Source organism: Lytechinus variegatus, chromosome 12 (assembly GCF_018143015.1).
Source record: "Lytechinus variegatus isolate NC3 chromosome 12, Lvar_3.0, whole genome shotgun sequence".
Taxonomy (NCBI): domain Eukaryota; kingdom Metazoa; phylum Echinodermata; class Echinoidea; order Temnopleuroida; family Toxopneustidae; genus Lytechinus; species Lytechinus variegatus.
The window spans coordinates 32,066,227-32,078,941 of NC_054751.1; the positions used below are offsets into that span (position 1 = coordinate 32,066,227).

Sequence of the window (12,715 nt, forward strand, 5' to 3'; positions counted from 1 at the left end):
TTACAAAACTTGAATAGTGTCTCGTTCAGTAGGTCTAAATCACGAATTTTTTGCTCACGCTTCGCGCTCGCACCAATCGTTTATACCTATTATGTTAAGTTACAAAAAGTGCTTAGAATTTCCATTCCTTAGGTAAAAATGTCAAAAAATTTCAGCTCGCGCTTCGCGCTCGCATTATTTGATTTTTAAAAATATGTAACGTCTTCATGGCTAACTGCAAGCAAGTCCTTAACAGTACCTTTTCCATCAGTTCATTTCTGCTCGCGCTTCACGTTCGTAATAATTATTCACTTGCATACACATCTTTTTTCAGGATTGCCCAGAATGTTCAAAACTTTTAGAAAAAAGTACATAAGATTCCCCCCAAAAATAGCTCGCGCTTCGCGCTCGCATTATATAAATAATGATTATGGTATTATATATTTATGTTTATTCATAAGAATAAAGCTAAGAAGTGACTAATAGGACTACCCCTTTAAAGAAACCAAAAATCCCGGCAAATATCATATTCGAGTGGCCGATCGGGGAAAATATGGCTGAAAAAAAAAATTCCGGGCCCCCCTATTGGCGAAGGCTGGATCCGCCCCTGTAAAGTATGCTCGTTTCTCCAACAAGGGTCTCGTCGGATTAAAATTATACTTTCCAATGCTATGATGGCTATGATCATACCCAGCAGACAAGGATTCATTTGAACTTACCAGTTTATTGCAAAATAACCTTTATGCAACAGGGCCCGAATTGCAACTTCTTAGGAAAGTAATAGTAGAAGAATTATTGAATTGTATATCCCACACTGTAAAAACTGTGGTGTTAAAACTGACACCAATTGGTATTAATAGAGGACCACACCCTGAGGTGTTAAAATAACACCCTAGAGATTGAACATAACACCAAAGAGTGTAAATGTAACAACCATAGGTGTTGAAATAGCACCTATAGGTGTAAAACTAACACCACCAATTTAACATACACCGGTGTAAAATAACTGGTGTGGTCCTCTATGTACACCGGTTAACACCACAGTTTTTGCTATGCGGTAATGATAGGCTGCCTCAGCACCCTCACAAAGACAAATAGCAACCTATCCCAATTTCGTGTCTCCAGCACATCGATTAAACAAACTCAGAATACCATCCGATGTTTTTCCAGTATCCATCTTATTACATAGATGTACAACTCTATTATCTTACTATCAAATGAGTTGTGGAAAATTACATAAGATAGCAGAGACGAAGTTTTTTCTTTCTTATTTTATGTTTTAGTCTGAATTGTCGAGGTTAGTTGGTTCATGAGGTATATACAGTTTAGGATAACTTATTCCACCACTTAATCCAAATCTATAGTTCTTGTTGTTTATTTATGCATACTTGTTCCTACGAGTAAATTTATTAAAAGCGAATCAAAATCCTAAGGTATGAAGAGTAGCCGGTTAGGGGTATCGGGTGAGATGCCGGTTATCTTTCCTTCGGTGGCTTCGTTTTCAATCTTAGTCTTGACATCTGATGGTGCCATTCCATTGGCGTTTCCGATAGATAATGCCGCAGCACCTGTTTTACAAAGTTGAAGAAAATATAGGAGGAATTGCTCTGTTTCTTTTTATTTATTCATGCACGCATGATTAGATATATAGACTAATCTAAAAATCTGAATAATCATTTTCATAACATTTCTAAAGCACTTTCTTGTGAAATAGGACACACTGATATAACTTTCAAATGACCATTAGCTAGCTGACTCCCCCTCTCTTTTCTCTCCCCCCCCCTTGCACTCCCCATCCCCTCAACATCCCTCTTTCTCGCAAATCGAACAACAAGAGGAACGACCCTGCCCTGAAAACGAATCTGAAAACAATAAAACAAAATCAAGCTCTCATAACAAATCGATCTATATCTGTCTGAATAATATCGCGTGAATCATGCATTTTCAAGAAATCTTTATAAATAATATAATTTCTATTTTCCATTTTCTGGCAGACAATTTTCCTGGCAGATCCATTAATCAGGAAGACTCCCGTCTTGAACCATTTACCTGCAACATGTGGGCAGGCCATAGATGTACCATCAAGTATAATGGAGTCCTCTACACCTCCAATCCCAACACTAGGAATAGCAACCCCAGGAGCAAAGATGTCGATACATTCACCGGAGTTGGAGAAATGTGCCTTCTTATCGTTTGAACCTGTAGCACCTACCGTAATCGCCTACATGAGAGGATAATGGTACCCAATGATGATCAACTGCCAAGTAGGGGAGGCGCCAGAGTATTTTATTAGGGGCAAGATCGGGGAGCATTTCACGAAAGGAATTGTCGGACGTTTTATCCGAGTGTTACCATAGTAACATTTCCTCTGGGCCAATCAAGGAAAGTTGCCAGGTCTGACAACTTTCGGACAAAAATATTGATGAAACACCCCCAGGGCTCGATATTTTAAGAGAGGATGATGGGAAAGAAGATGACACGCAAAAAAAAATGAAGGGTATTTGGGGGCCCGGGATAAGTTTCTACTTTTTTACCATACCAGCCTGATTGGGGTATAACATACGCGGCATCCCCAGACAAATCTTTGGGGGTACTTAAGCACCCTAGCACCCTGCTTCCCAGGAACATGGGCAAGATGCTGACTCTGATTTGGCATAATAGCATTATTTATTTATTTATTTATTATTCATTTATTTATTTATTCATTCATTTACTTACTTTATTTATTTATTTATTTATTCATCTATCCATTGCTTTATTTATTGCTTTGTTTTTAAACAAGAATAGCAACCTCAATGGGCGACCAAATAATTTATTTGAAAAAGGTAACAATTTTCTTATTTTTTGTATCCCTTTTCGCTCTCATTGAACTTTGGCCAATCAATTTGAAAACTTTTCTTCCTGTCATTTTACGTTTTACAATTTTTCTGTTTTTTTTCTTACAAGGTAAGCTACAATGTATTTTTTTCTCACTTTTTCGGGTCTGAAAAATGCACCTAAAATAGGTGCCCCAAGACCAGAAGGTGTAAAGTTACACGGACCTTACTCACTACATGTAGTATACCACCAGTGACTATATATATTGTGTGGATCAATGTGCTGATTTAAACTATTTTTATACAAGGGGTGTAGAATTGTAATCAAACCTCTTTAACTCTAGCAGGGGAATAAGAACACGCATCCTTGTTGGAGTTTCCAGCAGCCGCCACTACTGTTACTCCAGCCTTGATGATACCCTCCACAGCTTCATCTATAGCTGGATTGGATTTACCACCGAGAGACATAGATGCAACGGCGGGAGACTTGGCAGAATTCGCTACGTATTCAAGACCTGAAAATGTAAAAATTGACGAAGAATTTGAAATGATGAACGTACTAGCATAATCATGACCCAATGCAAACAGTTTTTATGTTCATTTATTTATGTAACTTCTGAAGGTTTCCATGGCGAAGAAGAATATTGTATGCTTCACGGTACACCATGTATCTTTCTTGGGCAAGTGTTGGTCCTGAAAAGGACCACCCAATCTCGACGTTTCGACAAGTGTGTTCTTGTCGTCCTCAGGAGCATGTTTCCCCGGAATGTTCCATTCCTTGTTTTCATAATTACCATCATTTTTCAAATTCTAATCATTAACTTTGATATCATTATCATTATCATAACCATCATTACTAATATCATCATCATCATCATCAGAGCAGCAGCTTCATATACATCATCATCACCACCATCATAATCATCATCATGATCATCATCATGATCATCAACATTATCATCATCATCATCACCACCATCATCATCATCACCATCATCACCATCACCATCATCACCATCATCATCATCATCATCATCATCACCACCACCATCATCATCATCACCATCATCATCATCACCACCATCATCATCATCATCACCATCATCATCATCACCACCATCATCATCATCACCATCATCATCATCAGGTTGGAATTATAGGAGTAGAATGCCGATGCCTTCTCCATGCAATTACATCATTGACGCATTAGATGGCATAATCATTATCGTAATAACATAAATATGAGTACCTTGAGTTAGATGGGGTAACAGTCACCCCCCCCCCCACCACCACCCGCACAGATCCAATCTTTATACCTGCAAGGACATTAGCCGAGTTTCCATTCCCTTCACAGTCTAGAACACGAACCCCGTAGAGTTTAACACCAGGTGCCACTCCAAACAAATCTCCTCCTATCGTCCCTGCACAATGAGTACCATGACCATTGCAGTCGATACCCTGTAAGAGATATAATTGATTTAAATCATTTTATTTCAACAACAACAAAAATAAAAGAAAATAAAAAAATCGTGTGAAATATATATGTATATATATAAACCGGAACATAAGCAATGTTACAAATATGATTATTCGGTTCCATTTTTAGTGTAAAGTGTAAAAGAAATATTTTGGAATAATCTCCATTCAACATCATGACATTTATTTTTAGGTTTGAAATCCATATTTGCTTTCTGGAGTCAGCTTGATCGTGTTTTGTGTCCATCGTCATCAGCAGCAACACCACGATCATCATCATCATCATCTTCATCATCGTCGTCGTCGTCGTCGTCGTCATCATCATCATCACCACCACCACCACCAGTGCCACCACCATCACTACCACCAGACAGAAGCAAGCCTTATTGATGCATTATGCTATAGGCATAGCTATGTAAAAAGTACGATTTAGTAGGTTTTCGTATTTTATTAAAACATCAACATCACACCGAAAAACAACGATATTATGCTCTAAGCTTGGTCATTAATGGTATCAGACCACTAAATGCAATAATCAAACTATATCTTCTTTTCATGACATAACACATGGATTAATGGACATCCTAATGATTAGTTAATGTCCTTGCATTTTAGTTGCACTAAAGAGTGATGTAATACCACATTCCTTAGTGTCAGGTTATTCGTAATGGTATGTTTATTTTTTAATCATTGTAAAATGGATGTTGGATAAAGTTTGTTACTTCATTTCAAAAAAATTGAATTCACATAAGGATATATATAGGTGCGCTGGAAAAGCTCTCAAATAGATACATTATGTTTTGAATTTGAATTTTGATGACATTTTTTGTTTACTTAGAATGGTACAGAGATTTGTGAGCATGACACTAAAAATGTCTTAGACTACATTCGAAATGAGTTGAAAAATGGGCCTAAGAGTAATAACCCACAACAAACACAACGCTCATGAATTGATTACTAAAGACAACTCATGCTCTGAATTTCAATATTTCACTGTTTTCTTCACTTTAATGTTCATTTTATTGTTCTGAACCAGTCCAAACATTCGAGCTCCACATTTCATCTCAATTCAATCACGGATACTCTCTCCTCTTGAACTGAAGAAAAATAATGCCCCCCATCCAGGGGGAAAACACCCCCCCCAAAAAAAAAAAGATATGTCTATACTTACGTAAGCTGGACCCTGATGGTCTTCTATAGAATCAAAGGCAACTTCGGCTCGACCATTGAAGTATAAACTACCAGGATAAATACCAGTATCAACAATATAAACATTAACACCTGTGCCATCACCTAAAAGAGATTTAAACAAAGATATTCAAATTTGTAAAAATGAATAAAGGAACGTGATAAGGGAATGTATACTATTATAATATAGAATTATATTCTGTCACAAAATTAGAGTTCATCAAAAAATTCTACCTCGCTTCACACACTCGCGATTAAAAAAAGTCCCATTTGCCTTGATTTGCTTCCCACTGCGCCACTGCAAGATATGGCCAGTCAAACATAAAAAAAATAACAGCCAAGATTTTGTTCGTATAACTGTTTTTATCTACCGACTTTGCATTGTAATGAAGCTATCTTACACAGGGGCAGCGGAACCGGATGGGCGGGGGCACTGCCCCCCCCCCAATACCTCGTAGGGAAAAATGCCCTTTTTCAAAATGAAAAGTGTCCTTTTTCCACGATGAATACCCTTTTTGAAGAAAAACAACGCATTTATATTAGAAAATCACTATATTTTGACTCGCGCTTCGCTCTCGCTTCAATTATTGTTTATTAAGATACTCATTCTGTCCTTGGTAACAAAAATGCTTATAATGGCCAGTTTCCAGGTTAGAATATCACAAATGTTTGGTTCACGTTTTGCGCTCGCATTAATTATTGTTTTTTATAAGTTACTCATTTTGTTCTTGGTTTTAGCAAGGGCTTAGAATGTCAAGTTTCATGTTGGAATATCACAAATTTTAGGCTCGCGTTTTACGCTCGCATCCATTATTTTTTATGATAAGATATGATAAGATATACTCATTTGGTTCTTGGTTATAAAAAGTGCTTAAAATGTCAAATTCTGAGGTTGGATTGCTATAATTTTTCAGCTCGCGCTACGCGCTCGCATTATTCGGTTTGTGAGGTATGTATCCAATTAATGAGTCACTAAATGTGGTTTTTATCAGGTCCATTTTATAGTCAGTAAATTTAAAATTCCAGGGCTCACGCTTCGCGCTCGCGTCAATTTTTTAATTGCATACACAACTTTTTAATGATAACAAAAACTGCTTGGAATGTTTAATTTTCATGTCTTATTAAATGAAATGTCCAAAAGTTTGAGCTTGCGATTCGCGCTCGCAACATTTCGCGAGGATGCCCTTCAATGATTAACGCTATAATTGACAAAAAACGAGTTTCATAACTTCAGATTTGATTTTTTTTACAAACCGCTCGCTCGCGGAAAATAAAGCCTAAATGTATATTTCATCAAATAGAAATCACTTCAAAAGGGCTTTACCCAATTGATTACTGCAAACAACACAACTACTTCACGCAGGTGAAAATATCCTTTTGCACCAAAATGGCTATTTGACATCCGAGTGCCCTTCTTTGCCCCCCGCCTCCCAAACGAAAATACGTTCCGCCGCCCCTGATGATGTAACATGATTTACATCTGTACATTGAATATGTGTTTCCTGTCTGAAAATAATTATTTTAAAAATGTATATATGCCTATCACTTTTCCATAGATACAACTAAAAATTTGAAAGCATTTCCTCTCAAGGATAAACAAGGTGAATTTAGTGCCTTTTGGAAAGGTAACTTTTACGTTACATCCACTTCAACAGAGACAGTGCATCATGAGTGCACGGGGAATGCCGACGCCCGTGGAATTATAGGTAATACCTGTGTAATCTGCTTTTCCGTCAAGAGGAAGGTCCTTCTGATCTACACGGTCCAAGCCCCATGAAGACACTGAGGACATTCGGACAACACTATCCTGGACAATGTACTTGATCTCCTCTCTAGCTAGCAGCTGAAAAGGAGACAAAAGTCATCGAGAAAATTATTTTATTGACAATTTTTAATAATAAATGCTGGGCCGCCGAAACCGGGGCAGGGTGGGCTCGATCAGTTTCGATCAGCCCTTGTCCCCAATTTTTTTTTCCAAAACCATGTACAAAAACGTAAAAATTACCATCTAGCAGCTGTGATTTTTTTCCCCGGGGGGCCACTTCCATTCACGAGTGGATACCATGCGTGACCATGGAGTCTCGAAAAGCACCCTAAACACGTAATTTCCATACTCTGAAAATGCACCCCTTAACAAGTATTGGCGTGTGAAACCCTACCCTTAACAAGTATTGGAAACAAAACAATACTCTTGGCAAATATTCCCTGAAATGAACCCCTAAACAAGTACAGGGATGTTTTATTGTTAGGGGTCCTTCGGTCGTCAGCTTTACCTTATTTGGTTTAGTACGACCCCACCTTCTACACCTCGCGCAAATCGGACTCTTAACACGAAGTGTTGGGGTAAAAAGGACATCCTTTATAAAACATTTTAATTTTCTTTTATCATTTTCGCAAATTCGACCCTAAACACGTAATTTTCCTAGCGAAATAGATACCCTTTTTTCATTATTTTTGTGTTTTTGACACCCTTATCACGTTACGTACGTAACGTGCCCTATCGTGAAAAAGACATCCTTTTTACGTGTTTTTTTGGTCGCGCATGGTATCCACTCGTCAATGTAAGTGGCCCCCGGTTTTTTTTGCATGTTCAGCTCCCTCCCCACTTTTAGTTTAGCCCCCCCCCCCTCAAAACCGTTCAACAGCCCCTGTAATGAAATAGCCTGCGTTGTAACTGTTGGAAAATTGTCAATCATAATTATACAGGATGATTCTGTATTGTTTCTTATAATGTGTACTATAGTCCTACTGTGTTTTGCTCTTTTAAACCAGCGCTGTGCACAGGCGGGCGGGCAGGGCGAATTAACGCCCCTCATGAATTTTCAATTAAGTAGGGAATAAAGATGAAAAAAGGAGAAAAGGTAAAAAAGTGTAAAAAAGGAATGAAAAAGTGTATGATTACTATGAATATTGAGGAGAGGTCTTAGGCCATACTTGTATTTCCCCTACAATTATAGGCCCTTATAATTCAATTGAAAAAGATGGGATGTCACATTATCTAGGTCGTCTGCCGCCCCGCCCCCGCCAACATCAACATAGCCTGGCACAGTTTCAAACTGTGAATGTAATCGGGTTATGATAACGATGATGTGTACGTTATAACACTCGATGGAGGTGTCTATAGCGCTATCAGTTATTATTGATAAACTACAACATGCACACGACTTCCCATAAATGTACCTTTCCAGCTATTCCCAGAAGCTAATTTAAATGGCCCTATAGAGTGATAGTAGTTGTGTTTTATAAAACATCAACGAAGATATCTCAACAATGACCATTCAAAATTATCAGATACATATATACCAGCACCACAGCCACTACCACCGACCATTATATTATCATCATCGTCATCATCATCATCCTCCCCATCCTCATCACTACCACCACCACCACCACCACCGACCATCATCATCATTCATCACCATCATCATCATCATCATATCACGGGTAAACAGCAAAAGAATGAGAGTTCCATGATGTTGTGGTCGGGTGCATATCATCATTTCCATCATCATTATAAACACCCTATCTAATCCCCTAAATTCACCTTTTCAAGTCCTCTTTTCGGCAGTTTAACTGAGAATCCTCGAATGGTCTTAAAGTAGGTGTGTTTGATAGCTGCATCAGTGAAGATACCAGAACGATCCCCAAGGATAAGATTCTTGATTGGGGACATGTCATAGCCAGGCTATATATAGACAAACAAATATCATCAATTACTTATAAATGCTATTATTGTGATGCGGAAAGAATAGTCTAAATGACTATACGTGAAGCACTACTGATTTTTTCACTGAAGTTGAAATAACTTTGTCTAAAATACAAATTCTGTGTAAGTAATAGCAGATTCTGCCTTAAATAATAATGTATGAAGAAATATAAAACCGACATATGCGAGTAGTGAGATTGTTTTCTGTTCTTAGATGTGTACTATATAGTTCTATAAAGTTATTACAAAATTTTATTTTGTTAAGAATGGTGGGAACGTTGACGGACATAGAATCATACCAGCTAACGTAAGGGCAGCGGGACGTTTCTGAAACGGGGGGGGGGGGGGTGGACATAGAAAAATCTCGAGATGGTTTTAAGTTTTCTGAATATACCCCGGAATATACATTAACTCAAAAAATAAGAACAAAATGATGCCTTTCCTATTGTACACCAACCCCTTCATGTACTTGTAATAATCTCCCGGATTCAAAAATAAAAATCTAACATGATCTAAGGGGGAGAACTTGATGGTTACCAATTTTTGTTGAAAATTAGTGATGGTCGAAATATAAAATTCATAAATAGAAAATATCCTCTTACCTGCATAACGACTATATAGCGATCTTGAATCGGTTCTTCCACCTCGTAAAATGTGGCATTCTTTTTAGCCGTCGTAAATGCCACAAAAACTGTCAAAATTATGAAAATCTGCTTCATTTTCCCAGCCTGCTTTATTTCCACCGTTGTGCTAAAAAATGGCCTAGCTACAAAATGGGCTCAGACTTGCCTGACAGTCTTCTGCTGTGGTCCTGTGTGAGTGTTTGGGCTTTCAAGCAAATGATTTTTTCCTGGTACATGTCATTGTTTTGATATATTTGGATTTTATTGAAGTACAGATAATCGCATGATCAGCAAATAGATTAAAAATAATGAGAAACAACCGCAGAAAGTAAGCACTCACTATGATGAATGTGGTATTTCAGTTATTCCCTTTTTTGAGGGGGGGGGGGTAACAGTACTTTATTCAGGTCCGGTGTCACTCGGGGAAGAGGGGGCATCAGGGTATATGATTTTTTTTTAATTTAATGGAAAAACAAGAAACAAAAGGGGAGGAAAAGGAAAATGTGGGAAGATGAAAAAGTATCAAATTGAAAGGTCTGTGCCGTATCAGTATAATTCAGTAAAGAAAAGTAGGTCGCATTTAGGTTTTTTTAAGGTAGCCTTAGCCCCAATTAAACATCCTGGTATCCCCGACTCCAATCCTTCTAGTGGAAATGAATCCATGATTTTGATTGTTAAAATTTAAAATAAAAGATAGGGAAACTGTGGTGATGTTATCACTGTATTAGTCTCAAATACATTTATACCCTTTTAGATTGGTTTCAGCAATGACTTGCACATTGTTCCTATTTTTTAAAGACATACTGACCTATCTCAAGACTTGAGTACGTGACTCATCATAGATTCATAATTTCTAAAAAAAAATTCTTATATCAAGGGGTATTAATTAGCTGATATCTATGGCGGCCCTGAAGGGACATCGCATATAGACCAAAATCGCGAATATTCCGTCGTGAATTTCAAATTCACGACGAAGTTGGCGACGAAATTCACGACATCATGAATTTCGTCGCCAATTTCGTTGCGAATTATTCACGACGTCGCCAATTTCGTTGTGAATATTCGCGATTTTGGTCTATATGCGATGTCCCTTCAGGGCCACCATAGATACTCTCATCATGTAACTTGGTATCCAGTCTTTCTCTCTTTCATCTTCATCCTTTCCCTCTTTATTTTTATTTCTCCTCCTTTCTTCACCCCTTCTTCCTTCTCTTTTTTATTTTTCCTCCTCTTCCACCATCTTCCTCCTCTCTCATCTCTATCATTATCTCCATCACATCATCAGAATGCCCATCACCGATATCCTTCTGATATAAAGCATCATCACTGACAGTATTATCCCCCCCCCCCCTAAATAAAGAAAGGAAATTTGAACAAACTAAACAAAATACACTTATTACAAATATGTTTTATCAATAGCAGATTTATACAATTTGATACTTTCAATTACAAAGACTTCCAATCTCACCATGCCTATAATCGATGACAGTATTTTTAAATCACATACCAGTTGAATATTATGGGAAACAGTGCAATAGCAAAATGATTGAAAAATCCTCATTACTTTCACTGAGAATTTCTGACATCATGAAGAAAATTAGATTACTAGTATGGCTTAATAATTATTGTGATTATTATTGTTTTCATCATCACAATCATTGATTACTTAGTACAAAAGAAATAAAGTTGAATTTAACTGAACATTTAATGCCCATTTAACATGTACATGTAAAAATAGTTATGGTTTCATACTAGATTTAACTATTTCACATAATACTCTCTTACCATCGGACATTAGGAACCTTCTTTTGTTTATTTTTTTTCCATCACACCCCATAGCACATCAGGAGCTAATGCAGCACAGTAGCATATATATGTTAATGTTGGATATTTTAATATATCGTCTTTAAATTCATATACATTTGAATTATATAAAATTTGCATCAATACCATTTAACCAATGGAACGCCTCTGGCAGTCTCGCCTGCATTACGTGATTCAACATAGCAGCAGTGTTGACTTTGAAAACGACTATTGAATAATTATTGCATTGAATTGAATAATTATTAAATAATTATTCACCATTCATATGATAATAAAACACTATGTTCATTTACCCTAAGTGACCTTTGCAGGGCAGCACACACATTGCCCAGCTCTGCGGCCCACTGCATCTTTAAAGGGGAATCCAACCCAAATAAAAACTTGTTTTTATAAGGAAAAGAAATGTCAGACAAGTTGATAGGTGAAAGTTTGAACAATATCGGACAAACAACAAGAAAGTTATGAATTTTTAAAAGTTGTAAATATTGGTAATCACTATACCCATGGAGACTTCAAATTGGCCGCACATGTGATGTCATAGTAATGTAAGGCAAGGACTACTCTTCCATGTACTCCAATACATATCATGGCTAAAATGTCATTTTGTCCCAAAGTTTTATTTCAAATTGAATTTTTCTTTCATGAGGACATAAAACAACATACTACCTGGGTTATATTTAGATTACTTCCCCAGGGGAATTGGTACTTAGGAGAAAACCACAAATCCCTGATAATAAAGTACATGGCCTATGGGAAAGTTGTCCTTGCCCCTTGCCATAATTAACTTACCTAGTTGCCAATTTGAAATCTACATAGTATTAGTGATCTCAATTTTAAAGCAGCTATAACTTTCTTATTGCTTGTCCGATTTCTTTCAAACTTTCACCATTCTGTTTAATCTATTTTTCTCTTTCCCAACACAACATTTTATGGCCAAGGCTGGATTCCCCTTTAATATGGTGCCTCTTCTTTTGCACGTATGTTGTCCGCGCTTCAGAAGCGCAGCAAATTGGCCATGACGTAATCATCTAGGACAAATCTGATTGGCTGAAATGATCAAAATCACAGAAAGATTTGACATATCAAAATAATGTCTGAGA

At 37.2% G+C, this 12,715-nt stretch overlaps 1 protein-coding gene across 1 annotated transcript; it reads right to left on the minus strand.

Annotated features, from left to right (window-relative positions):
• Positions 1-954: 954 nt before the first annotated feature.
• On the minus strand, positions 955-9,967 carry LOC121425467 (aqualysin-1-like). Its single transcript, XM_041621529.1, has 8 exons — positions 9,771-9,967; positions 9,007-9,147; positions 7,173-7,302; positions 5,443-5,564; positions 4,112-4,253; positions 3,126-3,310; positions 2,029-2,200; positions 955-1,547 (listed from the first exon to the last, which is right to left on the minus strand). Exons 1-8 carry the CDS (start codon positions 9,885-9,887, stop codon positions 1,408-1,410), a joined length of 1,149 nt encoding a protein of 382 aa, XP_041477463.1. The 5' UTR covers positions 9,888-9,967; the 3' UTR covers positions 955-1,407.
• Between the last annotated feature and the right edge of the window lie 2,748 nt (positions 9,968-12,715).